This window comes from Odocoileus virginianus, chromosome 5 (genome assembly GCF_023699985.2).
Source record: "Odocoileus virginianus isolate 20LAN1187 ecotype Illinois chromosome 5, Ovbor_1.2, whole genome shotgun sequence".
In the NCBI taxonomy this organism is placed as follows: domain Eukaryota; kingdom Metazoa; phylum Chordata; class Mammalia; order Artiodactyla; family Cervidae; genus Odocoileus; species Odocoileus virginianus.
The window spans coordinates 13,038,584-13,061,926 of record NC_069678.1 but is presented as its reverse complement, the minus strand read 5'-3'; the positions used below and the strand labels follow the sequence as shown (position 1 = coordinate 13,061,926).

General features: G+C 48.8%; 1 protein-coding gene across 4 annotated transcripts in view; it reads left to right on the top strand.

Moving 5' to 3' along the window:
- IQGAP3 (IQ motif containing GTPase activating protein 3) overlaps positions 1 to 23,343 on the top strand; it is a 55,124-nt gene that overhangs the window by 16,312 nt on the left and 15,469 nt on the right. For 2 of the 4 annotated variants that reach the window (XM_070467511.1, XM_020910803.2), the window contains 18 exons: positions 1,848 to 1,935; positions 5,729 to 5,885; positions 6,522 to 6,599; positions 8,002 to 8,078; positions 8,825 to 8,892; positions 8,969 to 9,082; positions 9,318 to 9,496; positions 9,948 to 10,026; positions 10,592 to 10,755; positions 11,491 to 11,578; positions 13,142 to 13,305; positions 14,723 to 14,880; positions 16,550 to 16,671; positions 16,774 to 16,937; positions 18,229 to 18,319; positions 19,434 to 19,601; positions 19,695 to 19,834; positions 19,940 to 20,110. In XM_070467511.1, the coding sequence (XP_070323612.1) occupies positions 1,848 to 1,935; positions 5,729 to 5,885; positions 6,522 to 6,599; positions 8,002 to 8,078; positions 8,825 to 8,892; positions 8,969 to 9,082; positions 9,318 to 9,496; positions 9,948 to 10,026; positions 10,592 to 10,755; positions 11,491 to 11,578; positions 13,142 to 13,305; positions 14,723 to 14,880; positions 16,550 to 16,671; positions 16,774 to 16,937; positions 18,229 to 18,319; positions 19,434 to 19,601; positions 19,695 to 19,834; positions 19,940 to 20,110 (2,270 nt within the window). Of the gene's footprint in view, positions 1 to 1,847; positions 1,936 to 5,728; positions 5,886 to 6,521; positions 6,600 to 8,001; positions 8,079 to 8,824; positions 8,893 to 8,968; positions 9,083 to 9,317; positions 9,497 to 9,938; positions 10,027 to 10,591; positions 10,756 to 11,490; positions 11,579 to 13,141; positions 13,306 to 14,722; positions 14,881 to 16,549; positions 16,672 to 16,773; positions 16,938 to 18,228; positions 18,320 to 19,433; positions 19,602 to 19,694; positions 19,835 to 19,939; positions 20,111 to 23,343 lie in introns of all 4 variants that reach the window. The other 2 variants (XM_070467510.1, XM_020910801.2) reach the window with 1 other exon arrangement.

Genomic DNA, 23,343 nt, shown 5'->3' with positions numbered 1-23,343 from the left:
GGACGCCTAACAAGACATGGGGGACTTCCTTGATTTTTTGGTGCTTCTTTGAGACAATGCCTCTTAAACTTTATGGTGTCTGTTCTATCCCAGAGCGTCAGCAACAGTAGGTCTCAACTTGTGTCCATAATCTGCATTTATAACAGGCACCACTGGGCTTCTTCCATTAACCCCACCCAGTTGTGATGCGGGTAGTCCATGTACCACATTTTCAAAAACACTGCTTTAGAGTGGGGTCAGAAAAATGGAAGTGCAGAAAGGTTTTCATCTGACCTGAGTGAAAGCAAAATCTTCTACTCCTTTCCCTTCTTCTCCATTTGGATTCAAAAAGCAAAGTCCATGTCTACCGATCAGTTGAAGGAAAGCTAGTTTCAGACGTGAAAAGAACAGGAAAACTGATTTTTTTTTTTTAAGACCGTGTATGTAAAGTCCCGCCCACCTCTCACAGTCCTCAGTTCGTAACTCTGAAGTGATGTCATTCACTTACTGGTTTATTTTCCATGCTTAGCAACCAACACTTGTTCCTTGTACACCCCCTCAGAGGAACTGGTGGATTTCCTGCTGTAGGCCAGTGCTTTCAAATCTGAACATGGAGGGGGCTGTGTGTGTTTTAACTTGCTTAACTACCAATTCAAAGAAACCCTGCCCCTCCCCCAAGTCATATCACAGGATAAGCAATAGAAAGAAAAGAGATAAAGAGTCGGAATGACCTAAAGTGCTGAGTCAAAGACAGATTTGCTAAAATCTCTTTTCAAGTTCTCTGACTTTATTTTCTTGGTGTGTATATGTAGCTTTCTCTCATTTTGTCTGATTTTGTATTGTTTTCCATAAGAAACCTGATGGATGGGAGAGAAGAGTTGGGGGAAGGATAAAAGGAGGCTGTGGCTAAGGCAGAATATGAATGCCGCCTCATTTAAGGGATTTCCTGTTCTTGAGTTTGGGAGTCAAATTATTGTCTGCGTTTTATTTAGCTTGGAGATTATTTTCTTCCTCAGTTGACCTATACCAAGAGGGAGAGTAAATACACCTTTGTGACCTTTTAAAATTCTGTTATTCCATTTAATCCCAAATTGAATGGCTTTTTTTTCACATGGTACTCTCTGTTGAGTTCCCTTTCTTTCCTTTCTGCTTGGATTTCCCTGGTGGCTAAGATGGTAAAAAGTACATTTGCAAAGCAGGAGACCTGAGTTCAATCCCTGGGTGGGGATCCCAGGGATCCCCTGGAGAAGGGAATGGCTACCCACTCCAGTGTTCTTGCCTGGAAAATCCCATGAACAGAGGAGCTGGCGGACTACAGTCCATGGGGTCAAAAAGAGTCAGACAGGACCGAGCAACTAAACAACAACTTCTTGAGATTAGGGGTCCACTAGTCTAGTGCGACATACAGGAGGTATTGAATGAATGAATGGTTGCTGAATGATGCATCTTAGTTGGTTCTGTTAATCTAGTCTCTGGGAGAGTACATGAGGAGGATGACAGAAGTCCAGTTCTTGGAGAACTCAGAGCCTAATTAGGGATAAAATGAGGAGCTAAGTTCTCAGCCAAGGAGGGATCTGGACATCCCTGAAGGGAGGTACTGAGGGAAGGGCTATGAAGTTGGGGGAAGGAGGAGGTCTGGAAGATGGCTGGAGAGGAAGATGGCTGGAAAGGGAAGGACCCTCCCTCTGTCAGGGTGCTGGCTAGGATATCTTCACTGAATGGGAGCCGATTGGAGCCAGAGTCCTGGGAACAGGGGGACAGGCATGTGGGAGCTGCCTCCAGTCTCTGAGCAGAGTTGCCTAAGAAAATCTACTAAGAAGAACCTGGCTACGGCCCTCTGTCTAATGCTCCCTTCTTTGACTGCTCAGATGAACGCCTCACAGCGGAGGAAATGGATGAGCAGAGGCGGCAGAACATCGCCTATCAATACCTGTGCCGGTTGGAGGAAGCCAAGCGGTGAGCAGAGGGCCTGCCTCTTTCTGGCCTCCTTTTCCCATCTTGCTCACCCCAGGCATCTGCCCCCAAAGCAAATGGAAAAAAACAAGAGTCCATTCTGTGGGAAAGGGAGAGTTGAAATAGCATCTTTTATTTTTTTAAAGACTTTATAGAGCCTATTTAGGTTCACAGCAAAATTAAGATAAAGATGCAGAGATTTTTCATATATCCCCTTCCTAGAAACATACTTAGCCTCCCCACCATCAACATCCCCCCACAAGAGTAGTACATTTGTTACAACTGACAAACCTACTTTGACACATAATCTCTCGAAGTCCATAGTTTGCCTTAGAGTTCACTCTTTGAACTATAGGTGTTCTATGAGTTTCAACAAATATATAGTGACATGTATCCTTCCATAATTATAGTATCATAGTTTCACTGCCCTAAAAGTCTCTGTTTCACATACTCACCCCCTCTCTCCCACCCCACCCCCAATTCCTGGCACTGACTCATCTTTTTACTGTCTCCATAGTTTTGCCTTTTCCAGAATTTTTCTTACCTGGAATAATGCAATATGTAGCCTTTTCAGATCGATTCCTTTTTACTTAGTAATATGCATCTAAGTTTCCTCCATGTCTTTTCATGGTCTCATAGCTCACTCATTACTAGTGCTGAATAATATTCCATTATCTAGGTGTACCACAGTTTATTAATCCATTCACCTATTGAAGGTCATCTTGGTTGCTTCCAAGTTTTGGCAGTATGTTTTGCAAATGTAAGTTTTCAACTCCTTTGGTTAAATACCAAACAGCACAATGTCTGGATCACATGGTAAGAGTACATTAACCACCGAATGGCTTCCCATCAGTGAATGAGAGTTCCTGTTGTTCCATCACCTCAGCAGCACTGATATTGTCAGTGTTCCAGACTTTGGCCATTCTAATAGGTGTATATTGGTATCTCATCATTGTTTTAATTTGCATTTCCCTGATGACATATGATGTAAAGCATCTCTTCAGATTCTTATTTGCCATATGTTTATCTTCTTTGTGCATCTTCCTTTTCTTTTTTCTTATGAGAGGAGAATAAAGTTTATTAGAGTGGGAGATGCTGTTAGGACAGCAGGCCGGCTCAAAGGAGAGCCAAACCTGTACATCTTTCTTGGTGAGGTGTCTGCTAAGATCTTCATCCCATTTTTCAGTCAGGTTGTTTGTTTTCTTACTGTTGAGTTTTAAGAGTTTTTGTATATCTTGGGTAACAATCTTTTATCAGATATGTATTTTTTAAAAATAATTATTTAATTTATTTATTTTTGGCTATGGGATCTTAATTTCCTGACCAGGGATCGAACCCGGGCCCTGGCAGTGAAAGGACCAAGTCTTAATCACTGGACCACCAGGAAATTTCCTCAGATGTGTCTTTTGTAAATGTTTTCTTTTGCAAATATTTTATCCCAACCTGTGACTGTCATATTATTTTCTTGACATTGCCTTTTGTAGAGTAGAAGGTTTTAATTTTAGTGAAATCTAGGTTATTAATTATTTCTTTCAAGGATTGTGCTTTTGGTGTTGTATCTAAAAAGTCATTGCATACCCAAGGTCACCTAGGTTTCCTCCTATGTTCACTTCTAGGAGTTTTATTACAGTTTTGCATTTTACTTTGAAGTTGATGCTCCATTTTGAGTTGATTTTTGTGAAGGGTGTAAGGTCTGTGTCTAGATTCATTTTCTGCATGTGGATATCTAGTTATTCCAGCACCATTTGTGGAAAAGAATGTCTTTGCTCTGTTGTGTTACCTTCGCTCCTTTGTCAAAAATCAGTTGGCTATATTTACATGGGTTCTGTTCAGTTCCACTGATCTGTGTGTCTGTTCAGTCACCAGGACCATACTGTCTGATTACTGGCTAAGTTAGGTAGTGTCAGTATTCCAGCTTGTTCTTCAATATCATGTTGGCGAGTTTGTGTGTTTTGTCTCTCCATGTAAACTTTAAGAGTCTCATGCTCTACCAACTGAGCTAGCTGGGCACACCTCCTTGTGAACTTTAGAATCGTGTGGACAACCACAACATAACTTGCTGGGATTTTGGTTAGGATTGAACTGACTTATACCTCAAGTTGGGAGGAACTAATATCTTGACAATATTGGGTCTTCCTATCCATGAATATGGAATATTTCTCCATTTATTTAGTTCTTTGATTTCATCATCAGTTTTGTAGATTTCCTCATGTACACTTATACCTAATTTCATTTGGAGGGGGCTGCTAATATAAATAGTATTGTGTTTTTAATTTCGAATTCCACTTGCTTATTGCTGGTATTTAGGAAAGCAATGGAATTTTATATATTAACCTGGTCTCCTACAACCTTGCTATAATCACTTATTATCTCCAGGAGTTTTTTGGTGTCATGCTTTCAGATTTTCTGCAAAGACGAGTGTGCCATCTGTGAACAAAGACATCACATCCTTTTATCTGCCTATATACTTTAATATATATCTCTATATATGGACATTTGCCTTCATAACAACAATGCCATTATAATATCCACCTCAGTTACCCCTTAATCCTTGAAAGATGAACACTCAGACCATTTTCAAATTTTCCTGATTGTCTAAAAAATCATATATTTTTACAGTTGACTTATCCAGTTAAGGATCTGAAAGAATTCATATATTACATTTGGTTGTTATGTACTATTAAGTCTTCTTTCATCTAGAATAGCTCACCTCCACTTTTCAGTTCCTTATGTCACTGACTTATTGAAGAAACCAAGTCATTTGTCCTGTAGAACATCCTACATTCTGGCTTTGTCTATTCACTTCCTGCCTCACTCAACTTGTTCCACTCTACCCCATATTTCCTATGAATGGATGTTGGCTCTAAAGGAAGGACAAATGCTTAATCTTTTCCTTTCAATCAATAGTGTAATTTTAATGTTCTCCCAAAAAGTAGGTAGGATGGGGTAGATAGGAAATCAGGTATCTGTGGCAGAGAAAGCATAAAATGAGGTGTGACTTGCTCTTTCTTTGAAAACAGATACTTTCCTATAGGTCCCAAAATGTGGAGGAGGAGCCCACATATTGGGCTTCTCAGATGAGAGCCCTTCTTCTCTCCCTTATACGCTCATCAGCCATAATAATACTTGATATTTACATTCAAGGTGTTTTCACGTTCATTAACTCATTTAATCATGGCAGCTGCCCGCTGAAGTGGGAAGTACAGGTGGTATCTTCATTTTGCAGATTATGCAACTGGAGGCTCAGAGAAGTGAACTTGGGAGATGTTGTGGAAAGCAGGTCTCCTGATTCCTTTTTGTCTGTTTGTGCTGCTCCCCTTGCTTCAATCCTGGGGGCTCCCTACTCCCCTCTTCATCGTCAAAACTGGGTTTTGGGCTGTGTAGACATGACCTTTGTGTGCCTGGGTTCTGAGAACATGCAGAATAAGAGAAGTGAGCAGGTACAATTTGGTTCAGCACTCAAATGCATAACCAGACTGAGTGAGGGGTTATATCATGTAACAGGTAAGAGACTCTTTAAGCCTCACTGAAGATGGGCAGCTTCAGTATCTGTCAGGGAAGGTGTATGGGGCAGGTGGGGGCTGAGGATTGGCCAATCCAGGTGTTTGAGGCAGCTTGGAAGACTGTAGAAACAGCCAGGCAGTGGGCAGAGGTGGGTGTGGGGGCAGGGCAGGAGCAGGAGTCAGGAGAGGGTGAGAGGCTGCTTAAAGGGAGAGAGGGAGGGAGGAAGGTGCTGGGATTGGATGAAGTGCTGTGGCCTGCCCGAGTGGGTCACAAGCTGCTCTCATGCTCTCAGCTGGATGGAGGCCTGCCTGAAGGAGGAGCTGCCTTCCCCAGTGGAGCTGGAGGAGAGCCTCCGGAACGGAGTACTCCTGGCCAAGCTGGGCCACTGTTTTGCACCCTCTGTGGTTCCCTTGAAGAAGATCTATGATGCGGAGCAGCTGCGGTACCAGGTGGGGAGCAGAGGTCTCTACCTTCTACATTCTTCCTCTCAAACTCCCTCTTCCCAAAGCTGTGAGAGTGGGATGACCATATAATTTATTGTCCAGACCTGGCTACTATTGAGGATGAAAAGGATGCTATTAATCTTTGCACCAGAACAACAGGTTTCAATGGGTATCTCCCAGCCAGGAGGTGTGTATTTTCCTTAACAGCAAAGGGCATTTGCTAGGTGGGTTTTGAGAGGCCCTGATATGAGAACCTCCAAGCAGACTTTTCTACCTACAGTCTACACTCAGAGGCTGCGGGCTTTACCACCTTGAAGGTACTTCCAGGGCACGCCTCCCCTTCCCTGTGTTCTAGCCAGCCCAGCCTGCCTCTCCTTCCCATCCCAGCTCTGGACTCCCCTTTTCTCAGAAGCCGTATAGCTTGCTAATCCCATCCCCGTGCCATCCTTCCCAAATGCCCCACTGGGTCATCCATACCTATTGGTTTCTATCTGTGTGTCTCCATCCTGGGGCCATTGGAAATCCATAGGGCAGGGTCCTCTGCCCTCACCCCTTGAATCTTCAAGTTCTGGTCTGGACTCTACCCATAGCCAACCCCAAGAACTGTGGAAATAGATTCTCTTCTCTTTCCTTCCCTTTCAGGCAACTGGCTTGCATTTCCGTCACACGGACAACATCAACTTTTGGCTGTCTGCAATAGCCCACATCGGTCTGCCTTCGGTAACATGGGGCCTTAAGATTGGGGTTCATCTTTGCTTTTTACCAGCACCCCCACCACACACATGCTTTATCTCCCTGGGACCCTTCAATGTTCATCTCCATGTGTCTTTGAACCTTGTTACTTGGTCTCTGCCTCTATCTCCCTGTGGGTATGTCAAGTGAAGGGAGGTGAAGGCTCCCTGGCCCAGGCTGCATTGTCCCCATTAGTCAGTGAGGCCCCTGTATAATGCAGGAGTTGGGCCTTATGTTGACTGGCCATCTTTCCACCAGAATTTCATAGTGTGAAGCAAGGACACACCACATCTAGGTGATTGACTTGGAAGCCTAGGCCAGGACCCCAGCTGGACACATGCTCTGCGTCCTCTCACTCTGACTCTCAGTTTGTTTCTTACCTGTAAAGTGGGGATGGTGATCCCTCCCTATCTACCGTATAAGGTCATTAGGAAGATCACATGATCTGTTTGATCTCTTTTTGTGGATTGTAAATTAAGACATGGTAAAACTATGCTGTGTTTTTCTGCACTATAGGAGAGAACTATAAGACAAGGAAATGGCAGTTAAGAAAGAAGCTTTAGTGAGAGGCAGAAACAATAGAAACATGTATCCTTGGTGAGGCCAGAATGCTTTTAAGTCCCTAGATTTGGTCCTTTCTTATGTATCTAAGGTAACCGAGATGTATTGAGGTTAAACTTCATTACTGTCATCAGGTGGCGTGGGAAATCATGCCAGGGGTGACTTAGCTCTTAGAGGGGTCCCCGCTGGTTAGAGACCTCTGGCTTGGACACAGTGATGGCACGTCCTGATCCTATGTGGTCCTTGGCAATTTTTGTCTCATTGGGCCATTTTGGGGTCATGGCCAGCTCCCAGTATGCCACCTTTCAGGTGAGAGTCCACGGTGAGGGATAGAGGCTGACTGTGTCTGTAGGATGAATAGAGGTACCTATTTCTCCTGGAGCATGTGGCCTGCATCCTATAGACTTGATAGTCTTGTCTGATGTGTTTTTTTTTTAAGATTTATTTTTACTTTTTGGCCCCTCCTTGCAGCATGTGAGATCTCAGTTCCCTGACCAGGGATCAAACCCACAACCCCTGCATTAGAAGGCTGAGTCTTAACTACTGGACCACCAGGGAAGTCCCTTGTCTGACATTTGGTTAATGTTTGGTTTGGCTGTGTGTCTGTGGCTGGGCCTCAGCTGGAGTGTGTCCTAGTGCCTTTCTTTTACACTGAGTATGGGGATGAGTGCTGGCTGTAAAGAGCTGGGGAGATTGACCTACAAGCCTCAGGCAACAAAGGGACACACACCCCAGGTCAGATAGGAAGACGCATTCCTCAGCCCCTCTTTCCATATCTGGTGCTGCTCAGAAGTCTCCAGTGGCAGTAATTGGGTGGTTTCCCCTCCAGACCTTCTTCCCAGAGACCACGGACATTTATGACAAGAAGAACATGCCGCGGGTGGTCTACTGCATCCATGCACTCAGGTGAGAGACCAAGACTTGTCATCTGGTTCCTTGGGTGGATGCAGCCAAAGTCAACTGCAACAAACACTGACACAGGAAGGACGGAGGGTAGACCCCAGGGAGCGCTTCTCAGAGTGATGTTTTCACTCTACCTAGTTTTGTTTAGATTTATGTGTGTGCTGGAGGGCACCTTTACATGTGACCTCTGTGGGTGAAGGGAAAAGGCAGGCAGGGAAGAGTCTTCAGCTTGTGACAGGGGTGCAGAGAAGTCCGATTAGGATGATCAGGAGGGTCACATGCTGTAACAGTCAGTGTGAAAAGAGAAGGCTGTTTAGTCCTACTTACAGCCAGCCATCAGCAACCAGTTGGCTAAATCATAGAAAGTGATTGATCTGTTCCTGTGTCCACCGTGTCATCTCCTCCTGACTTCATTTCCCGCGTCCTTTCAGGTGACCATGCCTTAGCTCAGCGGGTCTCTGCTTGCTATGCCCTTTCAATCCTCTGTCTCCATCCAATGACCTGCTACTGCAGTGTGTCCTTCTCTGTAAAGCCTCCCCAATCCCCACAGACCTCCTATAGCATCTTACTTATCTGCTCCAGCATTGCCTTGGGCTGACTTACTTTGCCTATCTCCCTGTAAATGGGGGGTGAGTTGTGGGCAGGCACTGAATGGTTTTCATCTCTAAATTCCCATAGTATCTCCTGCAAACCTATTCTAGGCAGCCTGTCAAAATGAATAGGCCCCAATTCCTTCCATTCTTTCCCAGTCTCTTCCTCTTCCGGCTGGGATTGGCTCCTCAGATACATGATCTTTATGGGAAGGTGAAATTCACAGGTAAGCCCAGCTCCTCCCCTGGGTGGGGTCTTGGGGGTTCAGGACCTGATGGAGGGCACCTGTGCTCTCATTGCAGCTGAGGAACTCAGCAACATGGCCTCTGAACTGGCTAAGTATGACCTCCAGCTGCCTGCCTTCAGCAAGATTGGGGGCATCCTGGCCAATGAACTCTCAGTGGATGAGGCTGCAGGTATAGATCAGGCTCACCTGTTGGCGTCACTCAGTGGGTATGGGAGGACTCAGCCTTATGCCCCCGTATAAACTTTGGTTACCTCTCATCATAGGCAGGGCCATTAGGCTACCTAGCTTGCCTGGCCCTGTGGATAGAAAAAAGGGTAATGTCAGAGTGATCTGCAGCTGATTATACTGTAGCTGGACTGGGGTTTGCTCTGGCCTCCTGACCTTGTTTTCATGTCCCCTCCTAGTCCATGCGGCTGTTCTTGCCATCAATGAGGCGGTGGAGCGAGGGGTGGTCAAGGACACCCTAGTGGCCTTGCAGAATCCCAGTGCTCTGCTGGAGAATCTTCGAGAGCCTCTGGCAGCCATCTACCAGGAACTGCTGGCTCAGGCCAAGATGGAAAAGGCTGCCAACGCCAGGAACCGCGTAAGGAGACTTGGATGGCAAGGGCCGAAAAGCTGGGTGGCCTGGAAAGTCTCTAGTGAAACCAGGATTCCTATCTGTCTTGTCTCTGAGTAAAGTTGCCTGGAGAAACTAACTTGTCAGTTACTATAGAGAAATAGGAGAGGAACTGAGGAGAATGATGAGAATTCAGAAGAGACGATGGAGGAAAAGGTTCTGGGGCAGGGCTGAGAGATTGGAGTGTAGAACTGGATGATACTGGACTGGAGATTCCCAGTGTTAGTTCAGCTTAACTGTGTCAGTACCGGGCAGCGGTGGAGGGGTTAGGTCACACAGTTTCCCCAGATTCCTTCTAACCAGACTGATCTTTGGCTTTGAGAAGACCCCCAGAAGACCAAATAGTTATACAGGGAGGGAGGAGTAAGAAAGATTGAACTGGTTTTCCCAGGTTCCCCTCTCAATGTAGTTTTTGCAGAATGATGGAGAAAGCCAGGACATCTATGACTGCTACCTAACTCAAGCGGAAATCCAAGGCAACATCAACCATGTCAACGGTAAGAGGGACAGGCCAGGACAGGTTTGAGGGATTAGCCCCCACCCAGGGAGTTTTGAGGTTGGCTTCTCTCAGGCCAGAGGCCCATGACCTCTCTTGGGCCAACCTTTATTTCAAAGTCAAGGCTATATGTGTTCTTTACGTCTGTCAGTGTCTGGAGAAGCAATTGCTGACAAGGGGACTTCTGTTTGAATGGAGAGCCATGGAGAGGACAGAGGCAAAGGGGAAGGCCATTCAGCCCTTGGCGCTAGGGGCAGTTGGTCTGGGGTCCTTCAAGAAGAGAGTTTGGAGGATGGATGGATGGGGGTGGGGGATCAGGGCAGGAGAGCCTGCTTGAAGGCCCAGGATGGAGTGTGCACCTGCCTGTTTAGGTAAGGGTATCCTCAGGGTCTGGAGTGATGAGCTGGGAAGACCTTGAGGATCAAGCTAAAGAGTTTAGGCTGGGCCCTAGGAGCCCAGGGGGCAGAGGTGGGGGTAACCCTGGGCAGAAAAGAAGTGGGCTGAGCCGGGAATGTTGAGGGGTTGGCTTTCTCACATTGTCCCTTATGGAGTCTTGATCTTTTCAGTCCATGGGGCTCTAGAAGTTGTTGATGATGCCCTGGAAAGACAGAGCCCCGAGGCCTTGCTTGAGGCCCTTCAAGACCCTGTCCTGACCCTGCAAGGAGTGAGGAGAGACTTTGCGGACTGGTACCTGGAACAGCTGAGCTCAGACAGAGAGCAGAAAGCGCAGGTCAGGCTCTGTCTATGGCTCGCTACCTTCTCTATCTGACTATGGACGATGGAGAGCCTCACCACTGTCAATTCTTTGTATCTAGTATGTGCTGACTACATGTTGTGTGTGTGTGTTAGTCGCTCAGTTGTGTCCAACTGTTTGAACCCCATGGACTGTAGCCAGGCTCCTCTGTTCATGACATTTCCCAGTCAAGAATACTGGAGTGGGTAGCCATTCCCTTCTCCAGGGGATCTTTTCCCAACTAGGAATTTAACCCAGGTCTCCTGCATTGCAGGCAGATTTTCTTACCATCTGAGCCACCAGGGAAGCCTATTTAAATGGCTAAATTACGCCAAAGTCTAATGGACCAGACTGATCAGCTTCTGCCCTATGAGCATCTCTCATACTGACCACGGGGCCCCAGGGGGGCAGCCCAGTAGGCAGTGATATGCTCCGCCATTGCTGAGTTGAGGCTTCAAGTTAGCAATCTTATTTTCAATGCTGTTGACTTTCTCCCAGACACTATATTTGTGTTGCCTGTTTTGTTACTTCCGATGTTTGCTGGGTAAGAAAAAGCCAGAGGTTAGAGATGAGTTCCTAGGGCTGGGAGGGTCAGGCTAGTCTGCCGAAAGTGGGGGGAGGTGGGATTGAGGGTAGATGACTGGGTGGACCTGCGGCTCTCGCTGGCAGCTCCTGAAGCACATTCATGGCCCCAGGAGGACTCTCTTCTACTGCATCTCTTCCCTCTTCCAGGAGCTGGGCCTGGTGGAGCTTCTGGAAAAGGAGGAGGTCCAAGCCGGTGTGGCTGCTGCCAACATAAAGGGTGATCAGGAACAAGCCAGTAAGTCACCTCCAGACTGAGATCTGGTCTGGCTGTATCCCTGGTTCTTGGAAGAGTATGTAATTCCTTGGCTGGCTTCTGTGTAGAGCAGCTCAGACTGCTGCTCCATTTTCTGGCCGCCACCTAGTATGCCCTATTCTTGGCTCCCTAGAGGGATGCTACAGTTAAATTCATTAAGGCCTTGGAGATAATGACAGTCAGTTCTGCACCAGGATGAACTCCTGGGGCAGGCAGTTTCCTTGTAAGCACTTGCCCTGCATTTTGACCGTTTCAACCTGCTTGGGTTCCTTTGGCTTCCAAAATATAGTGATGGCCCAGATGAGAGAGAAACTCATGAAGTAGCTCAGTTTCCCTTAAAAATATGCTATACAAATGCAATTCTTTAGTAAAAGAATGTGAGTTAGTGATTGTCTCCCTCCCAGGGGATCAACCTGGAGAGCAAGTGTGAAGAAAAATAGAGCCCCAAGCGTCTTGCAGAGGCCGGGGACAGCATACCTGGCGTGAATGCCTGCCTCTGTCTGGACTTGCTCAGTCACCCTTCACCTTTGTCTGGCAGGCTCTGCAGAGCCCCTGGGTCACTCCTGGCTAGTGGCCTGCCTTATCGCTCAGTTCTTTTCCTCGTGCCAGAGTAATCTGACAAATCTGATCTGATCTTCTTTGTTGAGCACCTTCAGACCTTCACGGGTTCTTCCATATTTCTCCAAGACTTGAGTCTCTTTTCCTCCTCCTCCTGGTATGTGAGACCTTCTGAGTATCTCTCCAACCCTTCTCTTCACATCCCACCAGCCCAGCTGAGTCAGACAACTTGTTCTTGCTTGATGGCCCCAGCCTTGCCCACCGCCAGGCCTCTGTCCTCTAGATTACAGTTCCCCCACATTGTCACCAATGGAAACCAGATGAAAATGTCCTGCAGAGCTGCCTCACAGCTTCCTTCTCTGTGAAATCTTCCTCCTCTCTCTCCTGAAGTCTCTCCTCCCCTGCACTGCCAGGGTACTAGTGGAGAAGGGAAGTACCTTTCACAGCAGTGACAGCAATGCTGTGTAGTAATTCTGCATCCTTATTTTTTTCCAGTAGGTTTTGTGCTCCTTGATGGCAATGCCCATATCTGCCTGGCATTTTATAAGCCCCAGCATTTGAAAACTAAAACTACATTGATGCACCATGGCCCCTTTGCAGCTCAAATGGCTCTGCCTTGAAGCTAGTTCCCTATTCTTCTGCACTGTCATCAAGATTCGGTCTCTGGAGCCTCTTGACCAACCTCATCTTAGCTGCGCTCCATAACCTCCTGTCTGTCTTGCGCTCACCACCTTAGGAACTCACCTCGGCTATGACAGCCGCTCCTTGTTACCTGCTGAGCTACTTAACTTCTAGGCCTGATATATTGCTTCTTCCAGAACCTCTTCTTAAAGTGACCCAGCCCCTTTTCCTCCTGAACATTTAGAAATACATTTGGAACCTAGCAGAGGTTCAAAGCCATTTCCACTCAGAGATTGCCAGCAGAACCTATTTAGCTAGGAGAGTGGAAATAGCCAGCCTCCACGGCCTTTCTCTCCTCCCCTGCAGTGCTCCGGGCTGTGCAGAGGATCAACAAAGCTATCCAGAGGGGAGTGGCAGCTGACACTGTGAAGGAGCTGATGTGCCCAGAAGCCCAGCTGCCTCCAGTGTACGCCTTTGCCTCGGCTGTGTACCAGCAGGAGCTGGCAGTGCTCCAGCAGCAGCGGCAGGGGGTAAGCCCGAGAAATGAGGGCCCAGCTCTCAGGTTCCCAGGCGGCTGGAGGGATCAGAGCGGTCAGTCCAGAGCACCCATGAGGGCACGGTTAAATGCTGGCAAGTGACTAGGGGTGGGAGGTGGGCTACCGTCCTTGCCATCCCGAGTATATCATAATAGCAAATACCTTTGAGCAGACGCTGCTTTAAACACTCATTTAATGCTAAAAGAACCCTATAGGATAAGTATTATTTCCATTTTAGAGATGAAGAAACAGATGCTGAGGTTAAGTAATTTGCCCCAAACGGCTATAGCAGGCAGTGCTGGGAGTGCATGCAAAGCCGAGTGTACTTGAAGCCTATGCTTTTTATCACTCTGCTATCCCGCCTCCCCTTGTCCATACGGCTTCTCTGGCAGTGAAGTGATAGGGCCTTCCCAGCCTGCTGGAGAAGTTAGAACACATCTGAGGGTCCAAGCAGAGACCAGGAGGGAGGTGTAGATGATGTGAACGGAAGACAGTTTCACAGGAGAATGGAGGGGGCAGAGCTTGGGGTAAACCTGGGAAGTCTTCTTGGAAGAGAGGAGTCTCAACAGAGAATCCTCCCCACAGCAAGCATTTACAGAGCCTCAAGTCCAGACACAGCACCTGGGAAGGGGATGGTCTCAGTGAATGTGAGGAAGTCTATGACAAAGAAGCAAAAAATAAGTCCTAAGAAGTAAAATATAGCGACGAATGTGGACTTTAGATCCAGACTGCCTGAGTTAAATTTCAGCTCTGCCACTTCCCAGCTATGTGACCTTGAGCCAACTATTTACCTCCTCTGCCCCTCGATTCATGTATAAAATCAGAACAATAATATGTTTATCTCATAGGATTGTTGTGAGGATTAAATGAGTTAACATCTGTGCTTAGAAATGAGCCTGGCATGAAAGTTTTAGCCATTATTATTGTTTGCAGCATTCTGTTTGTAGAGGACAGGAAGGGTGCTCCAGACAGGGCTGAGCTCAGGGTGAAGACTGGGCAGGAAAGGGGCCCCTCGGTGTGTGGCATCACACACCTCTCTCTGTGCCCAGGGCTGACTGCAGTTCTCACTGTGTGGTGGGGACCAGTAGAACTCACCAGTTGAGTGTGGGCCCTGGTATCTGGCAGTTAGGTTTAACTTATATTACTTAACTGTGGTCTCATCTGTGAAATGGGGATATTAATGGTACTTACCTCTTTGGCTTGTTAGAAAAACTAAGTGATAGTGTGCACAAAGTACTTATACATTGAATACGTCGTAAGCATTATTAAGTTTAATTATTAGTGAGTGGATTAGGCCATAGGGGTTTTGAGATGTAGACTCTGGGATGTGGGAGAGGCTTGGGCGCAGGAGGGCAGCTGGGCCCCCAGCCCTTCGCCAGCCCGTGGAGACTCAGCCCTCCCTGTGTTGCAGGAGCTGGCCCAGGAGGAGCTCTTTGTGGCTGTGGAGATGCTCTCAGCCGTGGTCCTGATCAACCGGGCTCTGGAGGCCAAGGATGCTAGCGGCTTCTGGAGCAGTCTGGTGAGCCCCGCCACGGGCCTGGCCGAAGTGGACAGGGAGAATGCTCAGCGGTAAGAGGGGTGTAGCCGCATACTAAGGGAGGGCATGGGTGATGGAGAGAGTGTAGCCAAGACTCCAAGTTCTTGTGCCCGGAGGCTAGCCTTCTGCATGATGTCCTGTTCCTGGGCCCAGGCCCACTCTCTGGGTCTATTTGCAGTTCCCTGACCTATGTTTCTTCTGGGAGTGGTTGGGTTCACAGTCATTCCCCTTTCCTCCATTTATTTAATCTTTCATTGCTAATGTTTGAGTACCCACTCATGTGCCAGATACTAGTCTAGGTGCTGGGGACAATAGCGAACAAAACATAGTTCCTGCTGTCATCTGACTGTGTGCTAGCAGAGGAAGAGAGGCAAAAAGCAAATACGTTAAATGATTAGAAGCGCTGCGGTGATAAACGGGCTTCTCTGGTGGCTCAGTTGGTCAAGAATCCTCCTGTAACTGAGGAGGCCTGGGTTTGGTCCCTGGGTTGGGAAGATCCCCTGGAGGAGGGCATGGCAACCCACTCCAGTATTTTTGCCTGGAGAATCCCATGGACAGAGGAGCCTAGCGGGCTGCAGTTCATGGGGTTGCAAAAAGTCGGATGACTGAGCGACTAAGCACAGCATGCGTGGTGATAAATAAAACAGGGCAGAGAGGATGAAGGATGTGGACCTGGTAAGGGTGGTTTGTGTCTGCTACATGGTATGGTTATAGAAGGCCTCTTTAGTAAGAGTGTCATTTTGAGAGAGACCTAAATGGCATAAGTGATTGCCATGAGCTATCTGTAGCACAGACTCTGAAAAAGAAGTGTCCTTGGTGTATTCAGAGAACACTGGTAGACCACGAGGTGGAGTGGAAGGAGGGGAGGATAATAATGGGAGGTGAAGTCTCAGAGATCTGACCATGTAGGCCTCTGGTTTTTACTCCAGGTGAGGAGGAAGCCATGGGAGGGATCTGAGTGAGGAGGGAGGTGATGCGATCTACTTTTAACAGGATCACTCTGGCTGCTGTGCCAAGAATCTCAACTATAGGTTAGAAGGGAAAAAGCAAGGAGACCCGTTAAATGTCTATTGAAGTAATCCAGCAAGAGATGATGGAGGCTTGGCCTCGGGCCATGGCGGTGGAGGTGGTGAAAAGGAGCCATATTTTGGATATATTCTGAAAGCTGAACTGACAGGATTTGGTTATGTGGTGGATATGGAGTGTGAGAGAGAGTCAGGTGTGACTTCAAGATTTTTGGCCTGAGAAGTTGGAGTGAATATTTACCAAAATGGAGAAGACTGTGGAAGATGCAGACCAAGTTGGGGAATTAGGAGTTCAGATGTGAACTGCTCAGCTTGAGGTGAGTGTTAGACATTCATGTGGAGATGCTGAGCAGGCAGCTGGCATTTATGAAAGGTTGTAGGTGTACTTTGGGGAGTCATTAGCATATGGTGCTTCAAGCCATGAGATTAGGTGAGATCACTTAGAATGTGAGTATGGAGGGAGAAAGGCTTGAAGACTGAGTCTTGGGATGCTCTGTGCTTAGAGGTGAAGGAGGAACTAGCAGAGGAGACTCAGAAAGGACAACCTGTGAGGTGAGATGAGAACCAGGAGAATGTGATGTCCTGGACGTCAAGCAAGGAAAGTCCAGAAGTTTCCCCTGACCTCTGGCTGGTGATGCACATGCTCCCCCCTCATCCTCACTCACCTGGCTGCCAGGTACTTTGATGCTCTGGTGAAGCTGCGACAGATACGTGGAGTTGACGGGGCCTTCCTGAGCTGGAATGACCTACAGGCTGCAGTGAGCCAGGTCAACGCCCAGGTCCAGGAAGAGACCGATCGTGAGTGGAGTCCAGGACAGGGGGATGATGGCCCAACTCGAACAGCCCCACCCTTCAGCCATAAGTCTGGGCCCTCTGCCCACCTCACTCTCCCTTTCCCAGAGGTCCTTGCGGTCAGCCTCATCAACGAGGCTCTGGACCAGGACAACCCTGAGAAGACCCTCTCCTCCCTTCTGCTTCCTGCTGCTGGCCTGGATGATATCAGCCTGCCCATTGCCACTCGGTACCATCTCCTCCTTGTGGCGGCCAAAAGGCGGAAGGCCCAGGTGAGGTTTGGGCTGGCTGGGTTGGTCCCCAGCACAGGAAAAATATCCCCTGCCCAGTGTGCACCCTGGGAAAGCCAGTCTGCTGGACATGGTCCCTTCTGGGGGTGGGAGGCAGGGGGGTTCTGATCTGGCTTCGGGGAAGAAGGGCAGAGCCCCAGCTGACAGCACAGAGTGGACCGGTGGGCACCTTGCCTATGGGAAGGGCACAGGTCTGGGGGGCTGAGAACCCAGGCTGCACTCCCTGCTCTGATGCTCAGTGACCATGTGACTTACAGCGAATCCCTAACGTCCCTGAGCTCTCCTTATACATCTGTAAAATACTACATGCCCTGGTCCTACCTCCCTACTGGAATGGGGGTGAAAAACCAAGTGAGCTGATGAATGTGGCAGGGTTTTGAGCCTGTAATGCCCGGAGTAGGGCGCAGCATAGAGAGTGGCTGAGGGCTACTAGTCCTAAGCCAGACTAGCTGAGTTTGGATCCTGGCATCTGACCCTGCACATGTTACTTACCCTCGCTGGGCCTCAGTTTCCTCACCTTCCAGCTTGTGATAATAATAAACTTACCTCAGAGTTATAGGGTTTAAGTGTGATAATCTGACAGGGACACCAGCTAATGTTGATCGAGTTCTCACCCTGTGCCAAATATTGTCTTATGTGCTTTACAAATGTTAGTTTATAAGTGCTTTAGAACACTGCCTGAAACACCAGTGCTCAATCAAATGTTAGTTCAGAAAGTTCATCTATGAATGAGGAGAGTGGGGAGGGAGTAGAGTCTGGGGTTGGGGTTGGGTAAATCTAGGGAGGGAACAAGCCTGACAGCGAGGCAGGCACAGGCTCCCTTGACCTGGGTGGCAGAGGAGCATGGGGAAGAGTGGGGAGGGGAAGGTGGAGGTCAGGGTCAGGACTGGCCTGAGAAGCTGTGTGTTGAGGCATACGGGAACAGGAGGAGGAGTGGGGAGAGCCCATCACCCTCAGATGTGGGCTCTCCCTGGACATGGCTGAGGGACAAGGGCAGGAAAGGGAACTATTGACAGCATGGTGGATGCTGAAGGTTTAAGAGGGTTCTGGGGTGCTATGAAAGCAGGGTGGGAAAGAACCCTGTGAGCCTGGCAGCAATCCAAGGGAGCCACATGGCTGTGCCCATGCAGGGTGGGCAGAGGGGCACAGAGGCTGCTTACCCCTGTGGCTCCCCAAGTCAGCCTGCAGTTTGGCTCCCCTGGGCACCTGGGCTTGGAAACCTGGGGAGACCAGCCTGAGCTCTCATCATATCCCATTGTTCTCAATTTATCAGGTGACGGGGGATCCCGAAGCTGTGCTGTGGCTGGAAGAGATCCGCCAGGAAGTGGTTAGAGCCAACCAGGATACAGATGCAGCCCAGAGAAGTAAATGGGCCGGGGTGGAGGTGGGGGGGCAGTACTGGAGGGGAGAGGGTGTGGGGGAGGCGAGGAGCTGTGGGCTCAGTGGGAGCCCAGACAGTCAGGTAGCCTCCCCAGTCACCTCCTTCTCCATTTCAACTGATTTGCGGAGGCAGGCCAGAAAGAGAACAGGAGGGCTGCTGCTTTGACCATAGGATGGATTTCCTAGCAGTCAGCTGGGCAGGAAATCCTCTGGAGTCGAGAGCCCCTGGTCCACCCACTGCCTCCTTCTGTGCCTTCCTGTGTGCACTTTCCTCCTGCAGTGTGAGCATGTGAAACAGGTGGGGGCCAAAAATCCATCCCATTTTCTACTGGTAGCTTGAGTTTGGGTTTCAGCAACTAGCTCTGGTTAGAGAATGTTTAGTCTCAAAGTTGGCAAAGAGGGGTTGGCTTTGAGGAAAAGTAAGGGCCAAGTCGGCACAGACACTGCCGTTCTTGTGTGGGATGCTGATGATGTTAGTTCTCAGTGTCTGGAATCCATCTGTGTGTCTGTTAGTGACTGGAAGGTAAGGGCTGCATCAATTCCCCCCACTTCTTAAACTTTATTCTCCTCCTATGAAACTGTGCTGTGGTGTCTCTGACCATGTCTTGCCCCAGAACTTCTGTACAAGCCTTCCTTTTACCACTCCCTAGTCCAGCCCTGCCTTCCCTGGTGGCTCAGTGGTAAAGAATCCGCCCGTCAATACAGGGGACACAGGCCTGATCCCTGGGTCGTGAAAATCCCCTGGAGGAGGAAATGGCAACCCACTCTAGTATTCTTACCTAGGAAACTCCATAGATAGGAGCCTGATAGGCTACAGTCCGTGGGGCTGCAGAAGAGTCAAACACGACTCAGGGACTAAACAACAGCCAGGCCTACGCTGCCTTCTGCCAGGAAGCTTTCCTGGATGGCTCCCTTTCCCTTTAAGCACAGCTGCATGCTGCTGCTTTTCATCCGTCCATCCTGGGATGTCCTTGTCCCTTCCATCACACAGCGTGATTTTGAGTCCTCCTTCTCTGGATTCCTTCACAATAGACAGGACAGAGCCTGTGGGAGGGGCTCAAGGGAAACTTGACCACTTCCTCTCTATACCCCTGTTAGTGGCTCTTGGTGTGGCCGCCATCAATCAAGCCATCAAGGAGGGCAAAGCAGCCCAGACAGAACGGGTATTAAGGAACCCTTCCGTGGGCCTCCGAGGAGTGGTTCCCGACTGTGCCGATGGCTACCAGCGGCTCCTAAAAGATGCCATGGCAAAGAAGCAGCTCCCAGGTAGTGGCCTCACCTTGCCTCTCCCCTTCTTGGCCAGCCCCAGTTACCTCTCATCTCCTCTGAGTCTTCTTTGCTTATTTGGCTTCTGCTTAGGAGATACAGCACTCTGGGTTCAACATGACATGAAGGATGGTACTACCTACTACTTTCACCTGCGGACCTTCCAGGGGACCTGGGAGCAACCCCCTGGCTGCCGCCTCAACACCTCCCACCTAACTCGGGAGGAGATCCAGGTTGGTGGGGCCCCTGTGAGAGAGAGGGCTCATGGATGGGAGGTTTCCTGGGGGAGAGGCTCCCACCTACCAGGATACCACATGCCCTCTCTTCTGCTTCTGCAGTCAGCTGTCACCAAGGTCACCACTGCCTATGACCGCCAGCAGCTCTGGAAGGCCAACGTGGGCTTCATCATCCGGCTCCAGGCCCGCCTCCGTGGCTTCCTGGTCCGGCAGAAGTTTGCTGAACATTCCCACTTTCTCAGGACCTGGCTTCCAGCAGTCGTCAAGATCCAGGTAGCAGACTCTGGCCTTCTGAGGTGTCAGAGCTGGACTTCTCTGAGGTTCAGAGTTTCCTCCTGCTTTTTCTTTGCTGAGTGGAGTTGGGATGGTCTTTTGGCCTCTGTACAGTAGTAGTTAAGGGCATGGATGCTGGAGCCCAGACTACTTGGGTTTGAATCCCCTCTCCACCATGTTAACTAATTACTTACTCTCTCCCAGTTTCCTCATCTGAAAACTAGTCATCTGAAAGTTGTAGCACCGCTCTTCCAGGGTGTTATGAGGTGAATATCTAAAGTACATTTAAACAGTACCTGGCAGATAGGCAAGAACATGGGCAAATGCTAGTTACTGTTGTTATCATCATACCATCCAGAGGGTATGAGAGCTGCTTTTTAGCTTCCCCACAGAGAGAGTGGAACAAGATTTAGCACGACATCAGGGTTTAGACACCAGGAGAACTAGAAAGGAGTAGTGAAGAGGTGGTAGTGGTGATTGTTAAACAGAAAAGGGATGGAATCCCTTAGGGAAAGAACTTCTACCTTTCTCTCCAGCCAACCCTTTCCATTTTTATTCTTCCAACCTTTGGGTGGTCCAGTGTAGCCTCTGAGACTGACCCGTAAGTCACTCAGGCACGAGGCCTTGGGCTGAGGCACTTTCCAAGCCAGGAATGGGGGGAACTGAGCAAACAGAGGCCTCTTCAGGCAGACGTGACCTGGAGGGTCTCATGGCAAGGTGGGCTGTGTAAAGAGACTTTACTTAATGAATACCTCCAAATGCCCAGTATGTGCAAAGGATACCATTTGGCACTGGGCAAGGGTGAGAGATGGTGTGTGAGACACAGATGTGTGCTCACGTCTCTTCCATTGCAGGAACTGGAATACAGTGGGTGTTAGATGTTGTGGTAGTGGGGACACAAAAATAATAGCAGAGAACCCTGAGGGAGCCAGAGGCACAGAGATGAGCAAATGCCCTCAATGATGATATGGGGTATGTGGTCACTGAGAGGGCAGGTGTTAGATCCTGAGGCTTCAGTTTGCATTTTGGTCCTATTACTTCTAGGTACCTTACTGAAACCCTTGCCAACACTCGGTTTCCTTATTCATGGTGATGGTACTTGCCTCATGCTGATTGTGAGGGTAAAGCAGGAAAATTACATGTAGCATTTAGTGCGGGGACATGCTCTATTGGTGAAAGCCATTATGAGATGTTAAGTTTTGGGGCATTGATTCCAGAACTCAGAACCTTAGCCATCAGCATTTAGTGTCTGAATCAATCCTCCTGAACGCAGCCTGGAATTTCACACCAACTAAAGAGCAGAGAAGTGACACAAACAGTGGGAGAGGGGACAGAGTCAGAAGATGAGTTTGCCACCCATCCTAGGGCTGTGCTGACTCTGGCCTGGGTCTGGGAGGCAGAGAAGGGAGACGGGGCCGGAACCCCAGGCCACCTGCTCTCCAGCGAGGGAGAGTGAGAGTCAGAAACGGAGCAGCCTGGGTCTCCTGAGAGCTCTGACCCTGACTGGCACCCCAGTCAGGGTCCTGAATTCTCACCAATCCAAATTGGGAGGCCTTCTCTCTTGAAGGAGAAGCCATGTGGGGATGGGTGGGTGGTAAGAGCAGAGAGGAGACCCCTCCACCTTTCCCTGTAACAACTAACAGTATGTCAGGCAGTAGGGGAGTGGGCAGGGAAGGAGTGCTGAGAAAGGACATAGACTTAGGGCTCCCTGGGCTCTAGGCTCCAAAATGGACAGCTGGTACCATGGGGCCAAGCTGCCTGTTTTATATCCTTTCCCAACAGAAGGACGGTGTAGGTCTTAGGGGGAAAGCCTGGCCAGGAGAGTTGGCTTTAGGGAAAGGCTGGGAGAGCAGTTGGCTGAAAGGGGATGTTCTTTTTAAAAATGTTCTGGCTGTGCCACGTGGCATCTGGGATCTTTGTTCCTCTGCCAGGGATTGAACACGTACCCCCTGCACTGGAAGCACAGAGTCTTAACCACTGGACCACCAGGGAAGTCCCTGAAAGTCAATGCACTTCACCCACTAAGCCATGACATCATCAGCGGCAGAGTGTCCGCCAGGGTCTGAGTGCCCAGGAGAAGTTTAATGTGTGCCCTAAAAGCCAGGTATCAGTAGGTAGAGGTAGGGCTGGGGTGAGGGCATAGACAGACAACGGTTTGGGGCAGCAGATCGTAAGGCATGTTTAGAAGAAAGTGAAATGTCTGAGGTGGCTAGACTTCTTAAGGAAGCAGGGCCCAACAGTCAGAGAGGAGTGTGGGGTCAGATGGTGGAGATTTCCTGGAAACTCTGGGGCTGTGAGAAGCATGGTCCAAGTAGTGTTTTAGGAAAATTCACACAAGCTTGGGGTGAAAGGGAAAAGGCCCCCAGGAAGGACACCAGAACAGAAGGGAGTCATGAGATTTGTGTCTTAGAGACCAAAGCGAGTGTGATTATTGAGGAGAGGGTCATTGAGACGCCTTTGCAGCAGACTAGTCAGCAAGGAAAAGCCATCAGCCTGACAGCTGAATTCCTGGGGACCTTGGAGGGAAGATTTGCTTAGGCCTGAGGTTCAGAGCTAAGTGGTAGAATTGTGAAGAGAAGCGTGAGTTATGAGAACACGAATGACCAGCTGGCCACTGGCAGAGATGGTGGGCACACAGCTCTGTGCCTGCACTCACTTTCCAGCTGTGCCACCATGCACGTCTCCAGACTTTGGATTGTGTGATAGTGTGTGGGTAGGTTTTTTTAAAATGTATTTATTTGGCTGCACTGGATCTTAATTGTAGCACACAGGATCTTCGCTGTGTCATGCAAGGTCTTATTGCGGATCACAGACTCTCTAGGTGTAGCACAAAGGCTTAGTTGCTCCATGGCATGATGAGATGTTAGTTCCCTGACCAGGGATCAAACCCACATTCCCTGCATTGCAAGGCAAATTCTTAAGTACTGGACCATCAGGGAAGTCCTATGGGTAGTGCTTTTATGGGTGGATGAGTATGTTGTAAGGGATATGGTACATGCTGTGGTGAAGTTGGTAAGTGTATGCTTTACTGATATCTTTTAAGCTTGTGTCTTAACACTTGTTTCTGTGAGGTGTTGGTTATGAATGTATGTTTGATTGCATAGTGCATACGTCAGAGTTTGTCTGCACGGGTACGTGTTTGCTGGGTCCAGGGAGGGTGGCAGAGGGCTTGAGTGGCTACATACAGATATTTAGTCTTCCCCATGAAATTGGCAGTTCTTTGAGGACAGAGC